The 27,058-nt window shown below is 40.8% G+C and overlaps 1 protein-coding gene across 8 annotated transcripts in view; it reads right to left on the bottom strand.

The window, feature by feature from the left end:
- LOC140759920 (pentatricopeptide repeat-containing protein At4g14050, mitochondrial-like) overlaps positions 1-27,058 on the bottom strand; it is a 51,706-nt gene that overhangs the window by 595 nt on the left and 24,053 nt on the right. Inside the window, exons 3-9 of one of the 8 annotated variants that reach the window (XM_073096619.1) lie at positions 16,799-16,939; positions 13,358-16,639; positions 13,178-13,278; positions 12,858-12,923; positions 8,532-8,606; positions 832-894; positions 29-149 (exon numbers count right to left, since the gene is read on the bottom strand). In XM_073096619.1, coding sequence (XP_072952720.1) covers positions 13,748-16,540 — 2,793 coding nt within the window. In that variant the 5' untranslated portion in view covers positions 16,541-16,639; positions 16,799-16,939 and the 3' untranslated portion in view covers positions 29-149; positions 832-894; positions 8,532-8,606; ... (1 more) ...; positions 13,178-13,278; positions 13,358-13,747. Of the gene's footprint in view, positions 1-28; positions 7,411-8,531; positions 8,607-12,857; positions 12,924-13,177; positions 13,279-13,357; positions 16,640-16,798; positions 16,940-27,058 lie in introns of all 8 variants that reach the window. The other 7 variants (XM_073096622.1, XM_073096620.1, XM_073096621.1 and 4 more) reach the window with 7 other exon arrangements.

The raw sequence follows: 27,058 nt of genomic DNA, 5'->3' as shown, positions 1-27,058 counted from the left end.
CCATAGACTGTAATGAAGAATTAATTACCCACTCATATGTTGAATAATCTTTCTCTGCCTACCCTTCATCCTTCTAACTGATCAACATCCACCATAAATGATGCTTGCCGAGTAAAATGCTGAGGCACCCATGGATTTCATCTCAATTTCTTTTACAAAATAGAAAAGGTCATCAATATGTGATACAAAACAAGAAAGGCCTAATGGCTAATTGAAGGTAGGATGACTTACCTACCACTCTATCTGCTCTAAAGATCTCCTTCCACATGCAAGTGAAAGTTGTCACTATTGTAGTCCTCTACACCTTAAGAGTTTTCTCTTTACCATTCTTTTTTCTTTTAGAGAAAAAAATCACTAATTAAGTCCTTGGGGTTTGGCACTACTAAAAACAACCCCGTTAGTTTGGATTTTTCTCATTTTGATCAATGTGGGTTGCAATCTTCTAGAACTACTACTTGTGGGTTTAATTTTTATCATACGTTCCCATAGTTCGCTACAATATTTAATAAGTCGATGGTTTTAATGTGTTAGAACTGCTCTATCTAGTTATAAGCGACAAGAAGATAATATAGAAGGCTTAAATTTGAAAAGTTGCAAACTACTTGTACTTCTCTGATAAAGTACAACTAGAGGGATAAATTCCAGACCACAGTAAATCTCTATATAAATGAGATAATAGGAAATCATCGGGAAAGATGCTAATGATAGAACTTGTCTAGTAATTTTCCCTTTCTTTTACGCTTAATCTGAATTTCTCAATCCTTACCTGAAGGCACCTGTGGCAACCAATGAAATGAAATATTCACAAAAATGAGAAACCTAGAAAATTACCTCAGCATACAGGGAATTGAAAGGATCCAAGATGTGACGATGACTCTGTCCTACACGAAGGCTCTGGAAGAGTAATATTTACCACTAGGTAAGACAATGAGGTTTTGACCAAACTAGCACTGTTTGAAATAAATTTATCAAAATGGACTACCGCCCAAACTTAATACCAAAAAAGGTTAAATTAACTGTAGCCCTATTGAAAGCGCTTATAAGTTTAGCATTTTACTATTCCAGGTAAAACGCTGAACAGTCAAGCGTTTCTCTATATAAACTGGATTAATGAGTTGGTTAAATGTTGGAGTTAATCATTAAAAAAATGCTGTACAACATTAAAGAAATGCTAACTACTTCAGCGTTTTTATCAAAGTTTCTAAAACCCGAGAACTTTTTTGGCGCGTGAAGGAGTTGCAAAATAAACAGTTAAGTAGCGTCACAAATAGAAAATGCTAAACTGGTCAGCGTTTCACAATAATGAAACGCTGAAGAATTCAATATTTTTAGCAGGGTTTCTAAAATTCGAGAGCTTGATTTCTGGCACGTTAAGGCAGTTGCAAAATAAATGCTTAAGGAGTGAGTGTCTTAAATGGGAAACACTAAACTGGTCATGGTTTCACAGTAATGAAACGCTGAAGAGTTCAGCATTTTTAGTAGGGTTTCTAAAACCCGAGAGCTTAATTTCTGGAGCATTAAGGTTGTTGCAAAATAAATGCTTAAGGAGTGTCTTATATGGAAAACGTTAAACTGGTCAACTTTTCATAGTAATGAAACGATGAAGAGTTCAACATTTTTAGCAGGATTTCTCAAACCTGAGAGCTTGAGGTCAGCGTTTTACTGTAGAGTTCAACGTTTAAAGGGCAATGAAACGCTAAACAGTTTAGCATTTCATGCGTGGTGTGACTTCAACCCTTACCCTAAGGGGTCTCTACTCAACACTCCTCATCTCTTCACCATCAAGCCGTCATACTCTATTTTCTCTCCCTTACTCTCTTTAGAGTCCATCGACACCCGCTTTTTCTTCCTCACTCTCTCCGGCGATCCATCAACGCTCAGGGCCCCGCCTCACTGTCTCCGGCGATCAATCGATGCCCGGGGGTCCCGCCTCACTGTCTTCGGCGATCCATCGACGCCCACAGCCCCGCCTCACTATCTTTGGCGATCCATCGACGGCCGCTGCCCCGCCTCACTGTCTCCAGCGATTCATCGACGCCCTCGACCCCGCCTCCCTTTCTTTGATGATCCATTTCAAGGTAATATCATTTAAATAGTTTGATGGATTTTGTGGTTCTCCTAGATACAATTATGGTAATTAATTTGGCAGATTTTGAAGTGTATAGTACCATGGTAATTTCAATGATCAACTGACACAATTATTATTGTCCTCATACCAATTATAACATGAGCTAACTGATTTCTATTGGCATTTACACTATATTTGGTCATTACACTATAATTTTATGTAGTTGAGAATTTTTCTAACATAATTTTATAATGTAGTAGGAAAAATTGAAGTGTCATCTATAGGTTGTCAAAATGATAATCTTCTTCTTTTTCTTCTTCTTCTTCTTTACTGCATCATACTTTTTTTTTCTTTTGTTTAGCTTTTTTCCACTTACTGCATCTATAGGTTGTCAAAACGATAATCTCTTCAATTTTCATTGCACCATATTTTTTCTTTCTTTATTTTTTTATTTTTGGTAATTTTTTTTCCATATTTTTAGAAGTTTTCTTGTATTTTTAAATAATATTTAGAATTTTACGTAATTAAAAAGTCTGACCTAATCTAGGTAACCAATACGACCAATCTGGTTGATCCGTATCATTTTTTCGGAAGACCGATCCCAATCCTAATGTTTCATATCTAAAGTTCTTACACTCCAAGTTGGCAAGTAAAAGAGTTACTAATAAACTCTTATATGTATTATTTTTTTCAGAAATTGCCTCAGCTATTTATAACAATTATTTTGTATTTGGGGTGACACTATTATACACTTGCAAGATGGTACAGTAAACTGGGATTTGATGTTGTTATTGGAGACGGTATGAAGCTTAAGGCGGAGAGCTTGTGTCATCGGGTCGGTATACGGGTGCAAGGACACGACATCATTGTGGACTTGTATCTGTTGGCGTTGCAAGGAGCGGACATTGTCCTTGGCACTCAGTGGTTATAGAATTTGGAGCCCGTCACATTTGATTTCCGGAGCATGTGGATGAAATTTAAACAAGGAAACAAAGATATGCGGCTTGATGGCGTTCGGTCTTCGCCGATTCCTGCGATGTAGCATATGTGGGGCTGCCTTGCATGTATTATTTGGCCTATCTTCTTCAGTTAGGACTAGCAGGAGATGAGCCTCAAACAAGTTTAGGTACTACCATTGAATTGTCTAATTTATTAGATAACTTTTTTGGGCTGTTTGAGGAGTCACAGGAGTTGCCACCGAGACAAATGACAGACCATCGCATAGAAATTATACCCGGGGCTGCACCGGCAAACGTGAGGCTATATCGGTATCCACATGTGCAAAAAGAAGTTATTTTCAAATTGGTAGCCGAGATGTTGGAGCAAGGCCTCATACAACCAAGTCATAGCTCATACTCATCACTCGTGCTATTGGTGCGAAAGAAGGATGGAATATAACGTTTTTGTGTCGACTATTGGATACTAAACGCTATTACCGTCAAGGACCGGTATCCTATTCCGGTTATAGAGGAGCTACTGGACGAGCTGGCAGGGGCGACCATATTCAGCAAGTTTGACTTGAGGGCTGGGTATCATCAAATTAAAGTTCACCTGGCAGATGTGCACAAAACTGCATTTCGGACTTCGGACGGGCATTACGAGTTCCGGGTGATGCCTTTTGGTCTCACCAATGCTCCAGCTACCTTTCAAGGCCTCATGAATGATATATTTCGGCCTCTCTTGCGAAGGTATGTCTTGGTATTTTTTGATGACATTTTGACGTATAGCAAGACTGAATTGGAACATTGGCGGCATTTGGAGGATGTGCTGAATTTGTTGAAGCAAAACCAATTGAAGATCAAAAAGTCTAAGTGCCTATGGGGAGGACCACAAGTGGAGTATTTAGGTCACATCATTTCAGTGGATGGTGTAGCGGCGGATCCTTAAAAGGTTGCACGTATGACCGCTTGGCCTATTTCTACTACTACAACCGAATTGCAAGGATTTTTGGGGCTAACCGGATATTATCGCCGCTTCATCGCCGGATATGGCAAGATTGTTGCTTCTCTCACTTCTTTGTTGAAGGATTCTTTTAGATATACGGATGAAGCCACTACAGCCTTTGCAAAACTGAAAATAGCAATGACGACGGCACTCATTCTAGCGCTACCGGACTTCACCAAAGAATTCATTGTGGAATGTGATGCATCGAGTGTTGGCATACGAGCTGTACTAAGCAAGGCTTTATCTCAATAATCTTAGAAAGCATTGTGTGCACATCCTCATCGATTCGGGGAGTACACACAACTTTCTAGACGAGAGGCTAGTGAGGAGATTGGATTTGGATGCCGAACCGACTACAGGGTTTGACATTGCTATTGGAGATGGCACGAAGCTTAGTGCAAGGACACGATATGATTGTGGACTTGTATCTATTGGCGTTGCGAGGAGCGGATATTGTCCTTGGTGTTCAGTGGTTACAAAGTTTGGGACCCGTTACATTTGATTTCCGAAGCATGTGGATGAAATATAAAAAAGGAAACAAAGATGTGCGACTTGATGGTATTCGGACTTTGCCGATTCCTGCGATGCAGCCTATGATGGGGTTGCTTAGTGCGTATAATTTGGCCTATCTTCTTCAGTTAGGACCAGTAGGAGATGAACCTCAAACGAGTTTAGGTACTATCACTGAATTGTCTAATTTTTTTAGATAACTTTTCTGGACTGTTTGAGGAGCCGCAGAAGTTGCCACCGAGGAGAGCAGCGGACCATCGCATAGAGATTGTACCCGGGGCTGCACCGGCGAACATGAGGCCATATCGATATCTACATGTGCAAAAAGAAGTTATCTCAAAAATGGTAGCCGAGATGTTGGAGCAAGGCCTCATACAACCAAGTCATAGTTCATACTCATCCCCCGTGCTATTGGTGCGAAAAAGGGACGGGACATGACGTTTTTGTGTCAACTATCGAGCACTAAATGTGATGCAAATCTAGAATGGTATGCAATGTTTTGGAGAACAATCGACCCAAACAAGTAACTAAAGTAAAATATAGTAAGCAATAACTGATAAGAAGTTAATTGATTAAAAGGATTACTACTAGATGGAAGGAGAGAAAACCACTCAGATAAGGCAGTAACTTCCTCAACTCTCAAATAGGTACGTTGATAGTAGAAAAGCCTAAAATATGGTGTAAGAAAAGACTTCAGAGTTTAGGTTTACCAATAAATGGAATAGTAGTGCTTTTACTTTGAAAACCAAGTCCTTTTCTTCACGTCCGGGCACCCAAAGACTCTCTTTCACTACTGGAATCTTTTGGACAGCAGCAATAACCAACGAAAATAGAGGGTGAAGAAGAAAAGAGGTTTAGAGAGGAAGTAGAAGAGATTAGAGAATGATCTTAAGATAGAGTAGGAGAAAGGGAGAGAAAGAAAGAGAGAGAGAGAGAGAAGAAGAAGACCACAGGGGAGAAAGTGAGAGATCTCAAATAAATCTTATTCCAACTTGTCCTTGTTTCTCATGCAATAACCCTTAAATAGGTTAACAACTTTAATTCTAGCTGATTCTAATAGAAACTTATTTCCTAATAGGACTCTAATTGATCATCTTACCTAAATTGATTGATCCAATTTAGGTAATAAATCAATGTGGACATCCCCCACATATAAGCTTACCATAACTATCAATTGAGATTCTAATAGGAATTTATTTCCTAATAGGATCTTAATTGATTAAACCTTACCTAAATTGACTAACCCAATTTAGGTAATAACTCAATACGGACATCCCCCGCATATAGGCTACTATATCTGTCAATTGACTAATTCAATTAATTATTTGAATTAAAAATCAACAATTAGACCAAAATTGGACTCGAGTAATTCTATTTTGGTCAAATTGAAGATGATGCCCACATCAAAATGCTATTACCATCAAGGACCGATATCCTATTTCGGTTATCGAGGAGTTGCTGGATGAGCTTGCAGGGGCGACTATATTTAGTAAGCTTGACTTGAGGGCCGGGTATCATCAAATTAGAGTTCACCTGGCGAATGTGCATAAAACTGCATTTCGGACTCCGAACGAGCATTACAAGTTCCGAGTGATACCTTTTGGACTCACCAATGCTCCAACTACCTTTCAAGGCTTCATGAATGATATATTTCAGCCTTTCTTGCAAAGGTATGTCTTAGTATTTTTTGATGATATTTTGGTGTATAGCAGGACTGAATTAGAGCACTGGCGGTACTTAGAGGACGTGCTGAATTTATTGAAGCAAAACCAATTGAAAATCAAGAAGTTCAAATGCCTATGGGGAGTACCAAGGTGGAGTATTTAGGCCACATCATTTCAGCGGATGGTGTAGCGACGGATCCTTAAAAGGTTGCATGTATGACCGCTTGGCCTATTCCTACTACCACCAGATTGAGAGGATTTTTGGGGCTGACTAGTTATTATCGTCGATTCATCGCCGGATATGGCAAGACCGCTACTCCTCTCACTGGTTATTTTTGGGGCTGACTGATTATTTCGGACATTCCATTGCCTATCTTAGTAAGGCTTTATCGCAAAAATCTCAACAATTATCGACTTATGAGAGAGAGATGCTAGCAATTCTACATGCGGTGATAAAGTAGAAGCCTTATTTGATCTGTAGGCGATTCATTATCCGAACCGATCAAAGATCGCCTACCGATCAAAGGAGCCTTCCATACTTTATGGGACAGCGCATACATACTCCGGCACAACAGAGATGGGTCACAAAATCATTGGGGTATGATTATGAAATCCAATATAAGAAGGAACAGAAAATAGAGCAACGGATGCACTATCGCACCAGCCCGATATCATCGAGCTTGCAGCTTATTCTTCTCCTGCATTCCCCTTTCTTTACGAGCTGAGGTATGCATGTACATCTGACCCAGATATTTTGAGGTTGTTACAGGAGGTGATGGATGATCCGGAGCGCCATCCAGAGTTGAAAAACCAAGGCGGTTTGCTGCTGGACCGCGGATGCATTCGGGTGCTCGCAAATGATAGATTGCTGCAGAAATTGTTGAAGCACTTCCACCAAACTTGAAACACCCAAACCTCCAGATACACGTGTAAACCGCGTGGGTAAATCCTCCCACGCGGTACATCACATGACCTGTCAGTACAAGGATTTCACAAGGCACACAACCATACAATTTCACCATAAATAACTCAACTAAAGGAGTCCGGATACAAGTTCCACAGGCCACAACAAGCCTTCCAAATATACATCCAAAATACTATGTTAAAGTCCAAAAAGATACAACGTCATCATCATACCCTCGTAGGGGCTTAATACAACTAACATACGTACTAAAAAGAAAGAAAGCGGTTACTCCTCGCTACCCGTACCTGCGTCCCCTAGCTCTGAAATAATACGCCACGAGGGGTGAGCTTACAGCCCAGCGAGTAGGATCCATACAATCTAAAATAATGACATCACAGGTGTATATCCAATGTATGCCTATATTTGCTAACGATAACGACATGCTTATTAAAATGACTTACCATAATTTACTAAGTCAATGCAGTTGATAAGGATTACCAATCACTATCTTGGAACATGCTAGTTCCTAAACATATTATGATAAGTTCACATAGATATAAAGTTTGAGACAATCTCTTATTCGTACACATCTCAATCATAGGTTTACATGTTATGCATAGCAATAAAATAGTAGTTTAGTCATCTCATGTCTACCAAAACAATAATCATACTTATTATCGCTCACCGAGCTATTCACCACACAGGGTAAATACTCTTACGAAACAATCATCCATCATCACATACATCGAGGGGGGATATATACACATCTAGCGGTAATGTCACCTACACGTGTATGGCGACACTATATGTGACCGGTTGTCTGTGGCCATCAGACTCAGGACCCTGGTCGTAAGCCCATATCTCACTCTCTCTAAATCATCACCGCCCTCGGCGGGAGAATCGGGAGCCCTCGGCTCATCAACAGACGCCCTAACCCTGCGTCGTCGGGTACCGCTAGAGTTATATCCCCGCCTCACAATCATGTTCTTCTATGATCATAATCTAGTCCTAACTATGCAGTATAACTACCTGAATGCCACACAGGCTTCCCGACCTCAGGTGTAGGCCGCTAATAGTATAGACATATATGATACACTCTGCCCTTAACCCTGGGCTGAGTGAGTAGGGGTACTGCCTAGTCAGAATTCGACTACTAATGATAGGTGGAAGTGGTGCAGTGTTTATGCGTGTATAAAGCATGTTATAGTCATCATGATCGTTACAGTCCATATTCACAGCAATCATACATCTATACAACGGTATACCATACGGGACACATGTAAAGCATTATCATACACATTAACATTCTCATGATACTATGATGAACAGGTTATAAATAACTACATATGCAAAAGATATAACAGGGAGTACCAACTGCATGCATTAATACTGACATTTCCTACTGTATCATGTTATTCTAGATTTGTATAACTCTACTCACCTGGGGGTCTCCACGGTATGGTAAAACTCGTCAGCTAGTCCGGGATCCCAAAATCTTCCTCACGCGGTGTCAATCCTATTAATTCACGCAAGTAAAGTCATTAGCGAACTTATAGAATTAATTATCTTATTAGCACATTTATGTTTGGTACAAGGGTATCCTAGGAATCTAATGTTATCCCAAAATTAAGGATCAGGCTAATCAAATTAGGTGAAAATGATAAACAGGGTTATAGGATCCAAATGGCCCCAAATGGGCTAAGCTAGAGGCAAAAGGGTAGGCTCAAACCTAACCCACAAAGCAATAGGGCCTTGGTGGGCTGGGGGCCCAACCACAGCCCACCAAGGTTGGAAAAGTGGGCTGCAGACTGCAGCCCGCTCCACAATGGGCTAATGGGCTGCAGCCTGCAGCCCACCCGGATCTAAGGCTAGGTGGGCTGCGGCCTGCAGCCCACCCGAGCCTAGGTGGGCTGCGGTCTGCAGCCCACCCCCAAAGGATTAGTGGGCTGCAGTGGTCTGCAGCCCACTAAGGGGAAAAATGGGTGGCGGTTTAACCCCCACCCCTCCACCTCATCTCCTTCCACTACCGATGGAAGGAGGGTGAGGCGGAGGGAAGCGCCCACGAGGCTGCGGCGGCGCGGCACGAGGCCGGCGGCGCAGCGCAGGGACAGCGGCGGCATGGGTCCGGCACAGCACGAGGCCGAGGAGGGGAAGGCGAAAGGGGAGAAAGGAAGGAGGGGAAGGAAGTTTACCGGAGGGGGGGGGGTTGGCGAGCTCGGCGGCTGTCGGCAACCACGAGGGAGAGAGAGGAGAAAGAAGGGGCTGCGGTGAGGGAAGGAAGAGATGAGGGAGATGGGGGGAGATGGCATGCACGGCAAAGGAAGGGAAGAAGAAGAAGAAAAGAAAAGAGGCAGGGTGGCAGGCTGACAGGCCGACGCACGTGCTCGGCACGTGCGTCGGTCAGGTTTTTTTTTTTTTTTTTTTTATATTTTTTTTTCATTTTGGGGGTGTTACAAAACTCTAGAGGCTAATGATGAGGGTGTCTTGAGGACATATAGGAGGATATCTTAGAGTTGCACGTGGCCAGGATTGAAGCGGAATGTGAGAAGTTTTGTCCATGCTTGCGAAGTCTGTCAAAGGGCTAAGACAACCACATTGAAACCGGCCGAATTACTTCAACCTTTACCTATACCGGACCGTGTTTGGGAAGACAAATCTATGGACTTTATAGAGGGTCTTCCGCTGATACGTGGTTATTCCGTTATCTTTGTAGTGGTTGACAGATTGAGTAAGTATGTGCACTTTTCAGCATTGTCACATTTGTTTTCAGCCACGTTGGTGGCTGAAATTTTTATGAGAGATGTTGCTCGGTTACATGGCATGCCACACACCATTTTCTCGGATCGTGATCGTGTACTTATGAGCGAGACGATGGTTGGAGTTCTTATCGTGGCGGAGTGGTCTTACAACACTTACGATAGCAGCATTGGCATGACTCCATTTGAGATAGTGTATGGAAACACGGCTTTGACATTACACGCTTATGATCCAGTGGCATCTGCAGATCGGACGGAGGTGAACTTAGTATTAATAGATAGAGACGCCACCATATTGAGAAGGTTGCGTGCTCATCTTAAACTTGCTCAAAACCGCATGAAGCAAGTTTATGATTGTAGCCACAGGGAGCAGGAGTTCGATATCGACAGTTGGGTGTTTGTGAAGGTACAGCCGTATCGACAGGTGACCTTACGTCCGATGCGTAACCAAAAGTTAGTTCATCACTACTTTGGTCCGTTTCGGGTGTTAAAGTGTATTGGTCCGGTTGCATATCGTTTGGAGCTGCTGAAGGGGTCGAGAGTGCATCCTGTTTTCCATGTTTCATTACTGAGGGAGCGGATTGGAGATCATGAGGTCCTTGAACCAGTTCTACTGGAGCCATTGGAGGAGATAAGAGATCTTAGAGCCAGTTCGTGTACTTGCTAGACACCAATGACGACATGGTACCTGATTAGAGATAGAGATTCTAGTTGAGTAGCTTGGCAAGCCATCTGACATTTTGGAGTGTTTTCCTGACTTTTCACCTTGAGGGCAAGGTGGGGGAAGCGCGGTGGGCTGATATACTTAGTTAGGATCTTTTTTTATCGCATTAGTTGTTTATTTTTATTAATATAAAATACTTGTAGGTCGCGTTTGAACGCACTTGCAAATGCCTGCATTAGGTTTGCAAATATAAAGAATGCGTAATGCGCGTTCGAACGCGGTTGGGCACGTTCAAACGCCTGCATCGCATTCGCACATACAGAGAACGTCTTTTGTGCGTTCGACTACGATCGGGGGCGTTTGAATGCGATTGGTGGGAATCCTTTAGAATTAGGGTTACTTATTATTTTAGGACTTGTTGGCTAGCCTCTATAAATATGTGGATGGCAGTCAAATTCATAATGCTATTGAATTATTGATTTCTTGCCTCCTATCTTCTCTCTAGACTCTCTCCCTCCTCTCTTTTGCACCATCCTTCCACCTCTACCATTGGCAAGGTTTCTCCTAACTTCTAATCTCCCTCAATTATCGAGCCACCCCTCTTCTTTGAGATCTCGACCGCTTCGTTCCCTTTGTCTATATTCCTTAATCACATCCACCATTCACCTTCATCTTCATACCGATCCATAACCCTATCATCCACTCCATTCGTCACCACCACCATCACCCACGTTATTCTGTGTTTTTGTCCCAATTGCAGTTTGAATCTGTGAAGGGCATAAATACGAAAGTTGTAGATCAAGAAGTTACAAATCTAATCCACTTGGTTTCGTAATTTTCTAACTACAGGAGAATATCTGACGAATATTTTTTCACGATTGTGCGGACTACTTTCTACAATAAATTTAGATCTTAAAGAATTGTTCCGTAGCCGACCTTTTGGTACAAGAACTCCTCACTAATATGATGGAATCACTTTTGGAGCATTCAATCCTGGAAACCTTGCTCTCAACAATGAGAGGGGATAATATATTCTTCATTGGACTTGTTCTTATACATGCCAAATCTTGCAGATATCTGGGAGCCTTACAGGGGCTGTAATTCTCTAAAAAAGTAAGTTGGGATTTAGGTATAGGCCGTTTCGCATTGAAAGCATCTGCGAAAGAAATTGAACATTCAAAGGGGATTAGTGATATAAGTTTATTAACAAGTTAGTGGTACGAGGAAATGGCCTACTAGGTAGCGAAATGATGGTGTGGAAGGGATTTAGCATACTAAAAATGATAAGCAAGTAAAATGAATAAGAGGAGATAGTTTAGGTATTAGTTTTTCCTATTTAAGTGTATAACGTTATTAGTTAGGTATTGATTTTTCCTACTTAAGTGTATAACATTATTTTTACAACTTGATGTTGTTCTGTTAGTAACCTCCAGCTCAAATAATGGGGTCTTTTCTAATTAAATGACAAATGTAGGGTTCACTTCAAACAATCTTCAAAATAGAGTAACCTATGTAAAAATATCCAAACATGTGATGCCAAAATAAAAATCAAGGCCGGTCATGCTAATGGCATGGCCTATCCCAACCACCAACTAGCACGGCACTTGCTGCTCGTGCTACAATAGGAGAGAACAAGAGGAGGAGAGACGGAGACTACTCAACTTCGCCCTTCGTCGCTCGCTATCGAGCTTGTCGTCGTGCTCCCCATCTCCGCTTGTCGTATTGCTTATCATTGCCCATTGCTTTCGTGCCCTAGCTTAAGGAAGAAGACGTCGCTCGCATTGGGGTGCCTTAGCTCAAGGAGGAGGAGACGGCTCGTTCTCCTTCATCTTCCTCGAGCTAGGGCACGGAATAACAGGTGGGCAAAAACAATTAGCAAAAGCAAGCGGATCACTGCTAAGAACGGTGTCGTGCAGCAGCCCTCATGCCACATTTCAGTACGCTGTCGGCACACCCAATGTTAGTCAGCACGATCATCGTTGTTAAAACATCCTTATAAACTAACCACTAAGACGGAAAGGGGGCTTTGCCTCTAGTGAGAAACATATAAATAAGAAGGAATGAAATAAAATGCTAGAAGAACATAAAGTTCTTATTCTAGCATTCCTATTTCATTCCTACAGTCATAATCTTGAGTTTAGAGTGGCATGCTTGATGAAGTATGTCACTTTCCCTTAATCATTTGAAATGTCTACAGGATATGTACATTGGTAAAGTTGGCTGTTGGAGTATAATTCAAAATTCTGGCAAACCAAAGTTACAAGGAAAAGGGGAAAAGGACGAAGATCAAATTGAGTTCCAGACATGTTGATCAACAAAATTGAATAAGCACTTAATAGAAAATGACCTGTACTTGGAGCTGTAGCTACTTGAGATACTCAATAGCTTCATCAACCATCAAAGCCTCATCCATCTACTTGCAAACAACATTTGAATCAAAACTAAAGAAAAAGACTATAAAGAAGAGAAAAAACAGAAAGTTTCATGAGAATAGAAGTCAATTACTATTATCTACCACATTGTTAGAATTTGGTATCAGATTATGCAACAGTTTCAATTTCTCATTAATCCTATTTCTCCTTGCATATTGGTACCCAACCAAACTTCAGAAAAAGAACTAATCAAGAAAGAACCAAAAAAAAAAAAATACAAAGATTGAAGACCCACCTTCTCTGACAAATTGTGAACCTCCGCAGCTATAGTCCTCTTGCTCCCGGAACTCTGAGCCTACGCTTGCTTCGCAGGGTCATCGGCACTTCAACTCCTTCCTGCAAGCAGAGGTAAAACCCTAATCAATCTCCAACTACAAAATCTACCAACAAAATCTAAAGAAAATGCCAGTAAAACCTCATTTTAATGGCATTTATCTGACTGTCAGTATAGGGAAATGTCACTAAAAGTCATTTTTCTTGTGGTTGACATTTCCAATCCATCTCTATTCAGCAAATTTCAGCAGTAAATAACTCGTCTTTGAATCCTGAAGGACAGTAAGCCATGAGACTTCCTTGCCAACTTAGGAAATTAAATGACTCATGTCAATACAAGTTAATGACACATCAGACGGTACAGACACAGATGTGATAGCTGATCTCTCCAAATATCATTTAGCCATTTATGACATGTCAGCTTATTGGTATCTCCTTGAGTACAATAGTTCAAACATTCCACTTAAATTATTTGAGTAATAAATCTTTTGGAATAGAAATCAATTCTCATTCCACCCACATATTCAAAAAATCACCAATAGTCTCCACAAGAACATTTTCCATCTCTAAAATGGTGAAATCTGTTTCCATCCCTTATGTCAATATCTCTATCAGTGGCCTGGGACACAAACTTGACAAAAGTATGACAATCGCCACATATCCTAAGGTTCTTCATGATTTGTATAGGTGTACATTCTGGTGTAGCGAGGAGCCCATAAGCAACTGCAAGCTTCTCACTGTGGTAGAGAAGAGCATTCTCCTTCTGCTCTTCATCCACATCATGGAGAACATAATTTGTGTCAGGAACATAACCTGTAGCTGTCAATTTGCTGTACAACTCCTCCAGAGTAGCATATATCTCTTCCATCTGCTCATGCTGCTTATCTCCTGTGAAAAATGAGTGCATTTTGTTTTTTATCTGCATCCAGCTGCAACCTGGCTCTTTTCTTACACCTTGATATCTCATAAGTTTCCTCACCTCTTCAACTTCATCCCACATCCCAAGAGAGGAGTATATGTTTGATAGTAAAACATAATTACCAGAATTCTGTGGCTCCATACCAAAGAGCCTCTCTGCAACCCTTCTACCAACATCAGCATTCTTATGAATTCTGCAGGCACCAAGAAGTGCACCCCAAACAACAGAATCTGGTTCAATTGGCATGTTTTCTATGAATGCTTCTGCTTCATACAAATGACCAGCCCTGCCGAGAAGGTCCACCATGCAGGCGTAATGCCCTTCCAGTGGCATGAGCCCATAATCTCTGGCCATAGACTTGAAAAAGTACCACCCTTCATCTACCAACCCAGCATGGCTGCAAGCACACAAAAGCCCCACGAATGTAACGTGATTTGGCAAGACTTCTTCAGACTTCATCAACTCAAAAATCTCAATGGCTTCTCTACCAAAGCCATGCTGAGCACAGCCAGCGATCACAGAGTTCCATGTGACAATGTCACACTCCTCCATTTGATGAAAGACCTGAAGTGATTCCACACAGCCACACTTGAAATACATTGTTATCAAAGCATTACCCACGAAAAGATGCAAATCTTCCCCTAGTTTGACTGCAAAGGTGTGAATTTGTCGACCTAGCATAGTGGCACCTAGGCTCCCACAAGTGCTTAAAATACTAGTTATTGTTGATGAATTGGGTAGTACTCCTTCACCCAACATTTTGATAAAAAGTTGCGTTGCATCATGTCCATGTTCAGCCTGTACATATGCAGATATAATTGATGTCCAAGATACAACATCTCGAATCGGCATCTTGTCAAATGCAATTCTTGCATCCTCTAACATATAATTTTGTGAAAATGCTGCTATCATAGAATTCCAAGACACAGTATCTCTTGCTGCCATCTGGCTAAAGACTTGAGCTACATCTTCCATGTTTTTGCACTTGGCATACATAGTAATCAAGGAATTACTGACATAGGTATTGAACTGAGATCCCACCTTTATTGCAAGTGAGTGTAGTTGCCTTCCAACCTCGAGAGCTTCAATGTTAGCACAAGCAAAGAACCCGCTGGTAAAACTGGAAAGACTAGGCAATGTCCCACTCCTATGAAGCTCCTGCAGTAGCTCCAAAGCTTCTTCACTCTTTCCATTTTGAGCATACCCAGAAATCATTGCTGCCCATGAAATTGAATTCCTAAAAGGTGTTCTATAAAAGAGATCTTTTGCTTCATCAAGCATGTTGTTCTGTGCATACCCAGCTATCATGGCATTCCAAGACACAGCATTTGGATAAGGTATCTGTTCAAACAAGAGTCTTGCCTCACGGATCCTGCAATTCTGAGCAAACCCTGTGAGCAGTGCAGTCTGACAAGCAATAGACTTCTCAGGATCTCTCTCATAGAGAGAAAAGGCATCGCCAAGGCGTCCAACATGAGATAAGGCAGCAATCATTGTTGACCACGAGTACTCATTCCTCTCCCTCATACCCTCAAAGAACCTCATTGCCGTGTCCAATCCATTACTATCCCGTGTGTACACATTTAGGATTGATGTCCCAACAACCACATCCCGCTCAAAGTCAGTCTTAAATGCTAAGGACCGGAGATTCTCCAACAGCTTCAGATTACCAATGCCCATTACTGCAGAAACAGCAGCAGTGAAGTTGGCCTGGTCTGGTCTCACCCCACCATGGTGCATCCTGCAAAAAAATACCCAAGCCTCTCTATGTTCATCAATTTGAACATACCCAGAAATCATCACTGTCCAAGAGACTAAATTCCGCTCCGGCATCTGATAAAAAAGGATCTGTGCTTCTCTCATCTGATGAGTGTGACAGTACCCAGTTATCATAGAGTTCCATGAAGCGATGTTCTTCTCCGGCATTTCATCAAACAACCTCCGAGCCATATTGATGTCTCCATTCTGCACGTACCCACTAATCATCGCATTCCACGACACAGGATTATGCTCAGGCATCGAGTTGAAGAGGATTCTGGCCTCACCCAAACGCCCCCTCTTGGCATATCCAGAGACCAAGATGGTCCAGGTCCTAATGTTCTTCCCCGAGAAGGAGTCAAAGAGAGAGTGCGCCTCCTCAACCATGCCGTTCTGGCAGTAGCCGAAGATCATGGAGTTCCAAGTGATGGCGCTTCTGTGGGACATTCCATCGAACAACCCGCGCGCTTGCTCCACATGTCCCAGACGAGCGAGCTCCTGTATCCTGGCGTTGTAAGTGGAGATATCTAGCGCTGGCCTCCAATGACTTGGAAGTGCAGAAGTAGATATGAATCGAAGAAGACGACGACGAACCATTAGAAGGAAATATAGGTGGCCACTTCTCTTCCATCTCAAGGCAACCACCATGTAACTGGGGAGAGCAATGAAAAGACGGTCGTTGGCCGAGAAATCTTGCGATTCTCCAACTGATCGTGATTCAGTTGTGTCAATGTGACGATTCTGATCCTGTCACGGCATCAGAATAATTAATGCTTAAGCATAATAGCTGAGAAAATCTTCATTCATTTTGCTTCAGAATACCAATATATTAGTGCCTTGCAAAAGAAACAGCAACACGGGAAAACGGAACTTCGGGAAGAACAGAGAGAGGGAGGATAAAATTGCCTGAGCGAGAGATGAAGCTCATCCTGCGCGAATCCCGTCGAAGACGGTCGGCGTCGAGAGAGGAAGAAGCCCGGGGGCGTTGAGAAAGGAAGGAGGGAGCTTGCGCACGCGCGGGAAAGAGGACTGGGCGGATGAGTCGATCTGCTACACTTATCCTTAATTAGCTTAACGGGTAGAAAGAATAATATTAACGGGTGTAAACCACTTTCTTTTTTTAGGTAAAAAAAAAAGGTAACTTCATTAGCATAAAAAACTGGCCCAAAACTACATCAGGTAACTAAGGAGATACTTGGTCTATCCCTATACAAAAGCTCTAAAAGATTCTATACAATGCTCCAAAAGATTAAGGGGCTCATAAGGCCTAAATAGAGGTAAAACCCTAGGCTACGAGTGTAAACGAGCGGAGCTTAGAGCGAGCTGGATCTAGCTCGACTTAGCTCGATAGCATATTTATTCTTTCTCGAGCTCGGCTCGAGCTCAATTTGAGCTGGAGAAGCTCATCTCAACTTGACGACCCTTTAGGTCAGCTCACCAACTCGTGGGCTGAATAGGCTGAGGTATATTTACCATGGGCTTTACAGTTAAATATGAAGAAAAAAACAAGACTTTGAAAAAATTTAAATTGAAGCTTGCAACAAACTTGTAATGATAAGTAAAAAATAAATCAAAACCACTGCAAGTAGTAAGTAAAAAAATACTCCTATAAAGATTACAAAACCAATAAATTAAAACCAACAAAAAGTTATGGTAATAATATCTCCACAAGGATTATAACTTACAGGCAAATGAACATTTAAAAATTATCCCCACAAGGATTATAAGTACAACCAATTGACACTTAAATATTATCGTCACAAAGATTACAAGCAAATAATCATTTAAAAATTCTTCACAAGGGTTACAAAATAAGTAAGGCTCCATTATACATTTATACTCTATGATTGCCACTAATAAACCTTGATTAGTAGTGCCATCTTCCTCTACAAGTAAAAAAAAATTTAGTGAAAGAAAACAATTAATGTGAATACAAAATTATTAGCATTAGTAAAGTTTAGTAAATACCACTAGTAATATATATTAATACTAGACATATAATGAATAATCTCGCAAGTCAATATGAAGATCTTCTTCTTCAATCTGTTCTTCTTGAAAAAAAAGGTTTAACTTTTTGTTATAAGTTATAATGACAAAAATAAAGAAAATTAAACTACTAATTTATAGTAAACTTACATATGGACATTTCATTGTCTTTTGAGTAGCTCTAATCCAATTCCTAGTACAAATCAAAGCTTGTCTTTGGAGTCAAAGAACTTCGATAATTATTTAATATACTCCCTCCAGCACTAAAGGCAAACTCTGATGCTACTGTATTGATTGATATAGAAAGAAAAGCACGAGCCATCTTATACTTAATAGAGAATTTCAATGTATTCATTTTCCACCAATTCAATATATCAAAAGAGCTAGGATCACATGTTTCATTTTGCTCCTGCAAATATATCTCCAACTCCGATTTAATAGGTCTTGTAGTACTAAGAAACCTTGGAAAATCATCAAATTCTAAAGTGATCCTTGTATTTGGTCTTTTATTATTTGAAGATTGAAGTTTTGATATGTTTGATGTCATATTTAATACATTAGAATTATGTTTATGGTGGCTGAGTAATCATCTACATATGTAGAGTAAAGATCCTCTAATATAACTTGAATTGAAGCAATAATATCAAAAACTTTCATTTATTGGATAAATTTTGGGGAAAGAGAACTCAACAAAGTTCATTTTATATCTTAGATCTAGAATGGATGCAATTGCCATCAATATGTTGTACTCACCCTAATATTTATTAAACTTACTTCTTATTACTGTCACTATTGCCCTAATGTATTCATCAGAAGAATTTGGCATCTCTAATAATATTCTCTTAATATTATAAATTTCTGGAAGAAATTAATTAGATATAGGAAATGTAAATCCAGAAAACACATTAGTTGCATCATCTTTCACTGTCAATATCTTTTGAATTTATTCAAACTTGCACCAATCTTGCTCAGTAGAAAGCTGCTTGTAATTAACATCTCTATCTGTATAAAGGCTAAACATCATTTTGTATGTAAAGTCAGAATCTAACATATCATATGTGAAGTTTCATCTGGTAGGAAAATCAATACATAACCCTCTTATTGTAGTTAAGCCAAGTTATCTAGCAATTTCACCAAATTTAAAATAAACGATTAAGAGACTTTTTTTAGGTATTTCACTCTCTCTCTAATGTTATTGATTACTCCTTCAATTTCTTTTAATTATCTTATACCATCAAATTAAGAACTTAGGCACAACACCGCACATGAAAGAATGTTACTTCGAAATATAGTTTTCCTTTTAAATTAAAGTTAGCTTTTAAGCGTCTAGCTACTACATCATTACTTGAAGCATTATCCAATGTAATAGAAGCAATTTTCTTTTGAATTTTTCAATCCAAGAGATATTTAGAAATACCATTAGAAATAACCAAGCTAGTGTGAGGTGGCTTCAAATCAATGAAACTAATAATGCGTGCTTGTAACTGCCAAACAGGATCAACATAATGTGCTGTCAAGCACTTATAATAAATTGTTTGATTAGAAGTCCAACAATCACATGTTAATGAGATTTATCAACTTTTTGAAGACTCTTCTTCTTTACCTTCTCCTTCTCTATTTAATAAACCTTTAGATATTCATTTCTTATGGTATTTCTTAAATTCCTTTCATAATAAGGATTTAATGCCTTCATCAACACATTAAACTAAATATGTTCAACCATTCTGAAAGGATATTCATAAACAATTATCATGTTTGCTATAAGTTTCTTTATTTTTGCATTATCAAAGGATGATGAAGCTGAACTAAAGATCACAGGAATCTCTACATTTATAGTTTTATGTGAAGAGAAATTAAGCATTCCTTGCTTCTTTTTTTTCCTTTGTTTTTGATATAAAGGCAATCATTCATTTGTCTTTTTAAGGTGGAAGTACATCTGGTTTTCCTTTTAGAATATAACCTTTGACAGTACTTACACTGATACTTTTCTACCTTTTGTTTCTTTTCTAATACCTGAACTTCATCAAAATCATCCTAGACTGTGGAAACTTTTTTTCTCCCTTTTCTTACTTCATTTCTAATTGCACTTCTTCTATTTCCACATTTTCATTAATCAGATTTTTTTTTTCAAGTTCAATTGGAGAGGCCACATATTGTTCAGATGAATGAAAAACATCTTAAAAAAAAGAACTTTTCATAAAAAAATAGAAAGAAAATATATTGATAATTTAATCACTATCTTAGTGAATGAAAAGTAGTAGCATCAAATACCTAGTTCACTGCTCTTCATAAGTCAGCATTGTAGACAAAGGAAAACATAAATTCTAGAAAGACTAATTTGTACAATCTCCTTTTGCATTAATTTTGGCTTAGGTAAAAAGGTTTCATGTACCCAATTGAGTTGCTGAACTCAAAAAACTCAAACGTTCTAAAATTTAAAATTCTTAACCAGTAGTACAGCTATGTGATATGAACCGAGCATTAGTTATCTGATCAAGCTCAAATGTAAGGCAGCAGTCTGCACAGTCGAAGGAGAATATTTTCTATATATTCTCCCGTAGTCATAAAATTATGAAACTAATTGAGATTGTTCCGTATCTTTCTAGCCTATGTTTTTTATATTTACGCCCTCCGATTCTGACTGCACCTAGGGTGAAAATAGGCAATATTACGGTGGAGGTGGAGATAACGGGTGATGGTAATGATGGTGATGAGGGTGGTGATAATGGTGATGAATTTGGTGGCACGAGGTGTTGATGGGAAAAGGATGAAGGGGAGAAGATGGTCGAGATCCCAAGGAGGAGAGAGGATCCAATAGTCAAGGAGGATTAAGAGTAATCGGCGTCGAGATGGCACATGGTTAGGGTTTGAGCGAGGAGAGAGAAGAGTTAGAGTAGAGGAAGAAGGAAGAAAAAACACTATTCCTTGATATACCCAATTAGATTGCCTTCTACATATTAAGAGGCTAACCTAACAAGCAAAACTAACAAATGATAAACCTGGAAACAAGGCATTCTCGCCGAACGTATTTATACGACGATCGAGTGTGTTTGAATAGGGATTGAGCGCATTCGAACGCGCAATTCACATTCACTATATGTGTGGATGTATACAACTGTTCAAAAGAAGCGTTTGAATGCGACCTCCCTGCATTCCAACGTGATAGCTAGAATTCTTATTTTTTTTGAAGAAAACTAAAAACTAAACCAAAAAATGGTCCATAAGTCGTATCCATGCATGAGATGACTTAGTGTGGTCTGAATCACATCACTCCACCATGCTTCTGCTCACTTTGTCCTCAAAATGAAAACCCCGGATAACGATCCATTAATGTTACCTCAGGTTCCCATGTGGCTTGTTCCTATGTCTGACTAGCCCAACTCACCAACACCTCTGTGACTATTCGTCCCTCGTGTCTTATAGCGGCCCAAATTCTAGAAAAGTAGATCTAGATTTGAAGGAGTTGCAAATGATTCTAGGTGTGGTAATTATCTCGTTTGGGGTCGAGAGAGGGTGGCTACGACCTGGTGGAGGAGTGGTGGAGGAGGGCTGCAATAGAAGTGCAGAGGGAAATTTCAGAGGTGTTGGAGGAGGCTATTTAGATTATGGCTACTCCTAGGGCTAAAACGAGCTAATTCATTTCATAATGAGCAAAAGAGATGCACACCACAATTTATAGGTGGCTAATTCCAAATTAGGCTGTTTAACCTCATCTGGACCGACTAATGCTAATAAGCAAACTTAGACCAACTAGATCTAATAAGCAAATGCAACAGACCATAAAGTCTTAATTGAACAACTTAAAGTAAATAAGCAATTGTAAGATGGATAGTGTATAAGTCCAATAGTAGATCAAGTGATTTTGCTTGGGTCGGCTTGATTAGCTTGGGCTTGGGTCATAACACTCAACCACGCTTCCATTCACCTTGTCCTTAAGGTGAATATTCTGGAAAGCGTTGCATCAGCTTTGACTCCAACTCCCATATCAGGTCCTTAGCTGGTCCACCAATCCACTCCACTAGGACTTGGGTCTCAAGTCGACCTCCCACCTATGTCCTTCGCTCGGCTAGAGTCCGAAGTGGAACCAGATCATGGTCTTCTGTGATAGGGTCAGGAAGTCGATCCAACACGACCTTCTCAGCTCCAACTTGTGCTCGTAGAGCCGACATAAGAAATACAGGATGTATCCTCACATCATTGGGCAAGTCCAATATGTATACTACCTCACCAATTCACTCCACAACCTGGTATGGACCGAAGTAATGGTGAGGTAATTTCAAGTTGGGCATTGGTCGAACTGAGATTTGGCGATATGGTTGTAGTTTGACGAAGACTCAATCTCCTACTAAAAAAAACTTGATCCATGTGTTTGCGATCATAAATGTTATGGACCGGTCGTTCGCTTCTCGATTTGGATCGATTGCAGGAAAGTAGCCTGCATAGTCGGAGAAAAAAAATCACCAGATATTCTACTGTAGATGAAAAATTATGAAACCAGTGGTGATAGATCTGTAACTTCTTGACCTATGTTTTTGGTATTTACGCCCCTAGCAGATTCTGACTGCAACTGGCATGAAAGTACGTGAAGGTGGGGGTGATGGTGGAAGTGATGGGTGGTGGTGATGATGAGGTAAGGGATGATGATGGTGATGTGGTGGATGGATCGTGGTGTTAAGGGGATAACGATGAGGGGGGAGAAGGGGTTGAGATCCCAAAGAGGAGGGAGGACTCGACAGACGAGGGAGATTAGAGAATCACTAGCATCGAGATGGCACGCGGCTAGGGCTTGAACGAAGGGGAAGGAAGATTAGGATAGAGAGGAAGGAAACAGGTAGAACTCAATATTCATTCATCATAATATTTTTGGTTGCCATCCACACCTTAAGAGACTAACTAAACAAGCCAAAAATGATAAATAATAACCCTAAAAATAATGAATTCTCGTCGATCGCGTTCGAACGGGGTCAAGCGCGTTTGAATGCGAATTTCGCATTCTTTGCTGATGAGAACGTATGCAGGCGTTCGAATGGGATCCGTGCGTTCGAACGCACAAATTGCGTTATTTGTCGATGCGAATGCCTGTAGGCATTCATAAGGGGCGTTCGAACGCGACCCTCCCGCGTTCGAATGCGACCCTCTCGCGTTTGAATACAACATACAAAATTCTTATTTTTTGAAAGAAACAACTAAAACACAATAAAAGTAGACTCCCATAGGGTGTATCTATACTCGAGACGACTCGGTGAGGTCCGGATCATATCAATAAACTTGACGCATCTAATTCTGAGCTCGAGTTAGATTTAACTTCAATTTTCTGAGTTGCTCATCTCGCTCTATTAGAGCTTCTTCTACTTTTGTCCTCTTAGAACGCCATTCTGGAAGATATGCCACAAGAGTTGGTGGTTGTCTTTCGTAGACAACTTCATGGGGTGTGACACCAGTAGAAAAATGGTGGCCAGTGTTGTATGCCCACTTGGCCCAAAGGAGGAATTCCAACCATCTTCGTGATTGCTCATCAGCGTAGCAACGTAGATATTGCTCCAAGCAACAATTAACTCTTTCTGTTTGCCCATCAGTTTGAGGATGGTAAGTGGAGCTCATCTTCAACTCGGTCCTTTGAAGATGTGCCATTTCAGTCCAGAACTTGCTGGTGAAGATAGGATCTCGGTCGGACAAAATAGAGTGTGGAACCCCATGGAGACGAACCACTTTGCGTATAAAAGCTTCTGCCACTGTCCGAGCCATGTAAGGATGACTTAGCACGATGAAATGCGCGTACTTGCTGAGGGGATCAACCACAATCATAATCATCGATTTTCTCTAAACTGTTGGTAGGCCTTTGATGAAATCAAGTGAGAGGTCCTCCTGGATCTAATCTGGTATGGGCAGGGGTTGCAGCAAGCCAGCGGGCTTGGTTGACTCAGTCTTGTCTTGTTGGTATGTATCACAAGCCTTGACATAAGCTCGCATATCCTTCTTCATCCTTGTCCATCTACAGCTGTGTTTAAGATGGAGAGAAGTTCTAGCCATACCTTCATGGCCGGTTACTAGAGAGTCATGGAAGTAGCTGATTAAATCTCTTCTAAGTTCAGCATTTGTAGGCACCATAATGTGACCTTAGATCAGAATTAGGCCATCCCTCATGGTGTGGTCCGATTTAGCCTAATTTTGCTCAATTTGAAGTTTGATTTTCTCGAGCTCAGAGTCTTCTTTGGTGGCAGTCCTGATTATGTCCAAGAGAGAAAATGTTGGACCAAACAAGGTTGCTAGTTCACTGGTTGCCTTGATAGAGCATCTGCAGCACCATTTTTGCTGCCCTTCTTGTAGACCAAGTCGTATTCGTACCTAAGTAACTTGGACAACTAATAGGCTCTGATACCAAATGATAGGCTCTGATACTAATTGTTAAGCTCTGATATTAAATTGATGGGATCTAGAACTAAAAGATCGACTACGGAACAATTCCTTAAGATTTGAATTTATTGTAGGAAGCAGTCCGCGCAATCATGGGAAACTATTCGCCAGATATTATCCGTTAGTCAAAAAATTATGAAATTAATTGGGTTAGATCCATAATTTCCTGATCTATAACTTTCGTATTTACACCCTTCACAGATTCAAACTATAGCAGAGACTAAAACATAGAATAACGTGGGTGATGGTGGTGGTGACGGGTGGAGTTGATGTTAGGGTTATGGATGGGTATGGAGATGAGGGTGGATTTTGGAAGTGATTAAGGGAAGTAGACGAAGGGAACGAAGTGGTCGAGATCCCAAAGAAGAGGGGTGACTCGACAAACGAGGGAGATTATAAGCGAGGAGAAACCTTGCCAACGGTAGATGTGGAAGGATGGTGAAGAAGGAGGAGGGAGGAGTCTAGAGAGAAGATAAGAGACGAGAAATCAAGAATCCAATAGCATTATGAAGTTGGTTGCCATCCACATATTTATAGAGGCTAGCCAACAAGTCTAAAATAATATGAAATCCTAATTCTAGAGGATTCCCGTCAATCGCGTTCGAACGCGCCCGATCGCGTTCGAACGCACTCAAAAAGCTCCTTCTTTGGATTTGCGAACACGACACAGGCGTTTATAAAGGCGTTCAAACTCGGGCGTTCACAAACACGGGTGTTCACAAGGCATTCACAAGGCATTCACAAGCGTTCACAAGGCGTTCACAAGCATTCACAAGGGAGTTCGAACGCGACTCCACTTGCGTTCGAACGCGACCTACATAAATTTTATTTTAATAAAAATAAACACCTAATGCAATAAGAAAAGATCCTAACTAAGTGTATCAACCCACCACGCTTCCCCCACCTTACCCTCAAGGTGAAAAGTCAGGGAAACACTCAAAGATATCAGTCTCCAACTCTCATGTTGGCTCATCAGATTGCTTGCCAAGCCACTCAACTATAATCTCCATCTCCAATCTGGTACCATGTCGTCGTCGACGTCTAGCAAGTACTCGAACTGGCTCTACGATCTCTATCTCCTCCAATGGCTCCAGTAGAACTGATCCAACGATCTCATGATCACCAATGCGCTCCATCAGCAATGAAACATGGAAGACAGAATGCACTTTCAACCCCTCCGACAGATCCAAACGATATGCAATCGGACCAATACGCTCTAACACCCGAATGCATCCGCGGTCCAACAGCAAACCGCATCGATTCTCCAACTCTAGAAGGCGCTCCGGATCATCCATCACCTCCTACAACAATCTGAAAATATTGGGGTCAGATGTACATGCATACCTCTACTCATCAAGGAAAGGAAAGGTAGGAGATAAATAGGCTGCAAGCTTGGCGGTATCGAGTTGTCGCGATAGTGCATCCACCGCTCTATTTTTTGTTCCCTTCTTTTATTGGATTTCATAATCATATCCCAGAAATTTTGTGATCCATCTCTGTTGTGCCGAAGTGTGTATGTGCTGTCCCATAAAATATGGAAGGCTTCTTTGATCAGTTCGGATAATGAATCGTCTATCGATCAAATAAAGCCTCCACTTTGTCATCGCATGTAGAATTGCTAACATCTCTCTCTTTCTCATAAGTCAATAATTGCTGAGATTTTTGCGATAAAGCCTTACCAAGATAGGCAATGGAATGTCTTTCTTGCATTAGTATAGCTCCTATGCCAACACCCGACGCATCACATTCAATAATGAATTTTTTGGTGAAGTCCGATAGTGCTAGAATGGGTGCCGTTGTCATTGTTGTTTTTAATTTTTCAAAGGCTGAAGTGGCTTCATCCGTCCATCTAAAAGAGTCCTTCTTCAACAAAAAAAGTGAGAGGAGCAGTAGTCTTGCCATATCCGGCGATGAATCTACGATAATAACTAGTCAGCCCTAAAATTCCTCTCAATCCGGTGGTAGTAGTAGGAATAGGCCAAGCGGTCATACATGCAACGTTTTGAGGATCCGTCACTACACCATCCGCTGAAATGATGTGGCCTAAATACTCCACCTTTGGTACTCCCCATAGGTATTTGAACTTCTTGATCTTCAATTGGTTTTGCTTCAACAAATTCAGCACGTCCTCTAAGTGCCGGCAATGCTCCAATTCAGTCTTGCTATACACCAAAATATCGTCAAAAAATACCAAGACATATCTTCGCAAGAGAGGCTGAAATATAACATTCATGAAGCCTTGAAAGGTAGCTGGAGCATTAGTGAGTCCAAAAAGCATCACTCGGAACTCATAATGCCCGTCCGGAGTCCGAAATACAGTTTTATGAACATCCGATAGGTGAACTCTAATTTGATGATACCCGACCCTCAAGTCAAGCTTACTAAATATAGTCGTCCCTGGAAGCTCATCCAGCAACTCCTCGATAACCGAAATAGGATACCGGTCCTTGATGGTAATAGCGTTTAGTGCTCAATAGCGTCCCTGCAAGCTCATCCAGCAACTCCTCGGTAACCGAAATAGGATACAATCTCTATGCGATGGTCCGCCGCTCTCCTCCGTGGCAACTCCTACAGCTCCTCAAACAGTCCAGAAAAGTTATCTAAAAAATTAGACAATTCAATGGTAGTACCTGAACTCGTTTGAGGTTCATCTCCTGCTGGTCCAAATCATACGCACTAAGCAACCCCACCATAGGCTGCATCGTAGAAATCAGCGAAGTCCGAACACCAAGCCGCACATCTTTGTTTCCTTATTTATATTTCATC

Source organism: Typha angustifolia, chromosome 5 (genome assembly GCF_048772165.1).
Source record: "Typha angustifolia cultivar Huaian chromosome 5, ASM4877216v1, whole genome shotgun sequence".
In the NCBI taxonomy this organism is placed as follows: Eukaryota; Viridiplantae; Streptophyta; class Magnoliopsida; order Poales; family Typhaceae; genus Typha; species Typha angustifolia.
The sequence above is the reverse complement of the archived record's forward strand: the minus strand, read 5'-3'. Positions and strand labels throughout refer to the sequence as shown.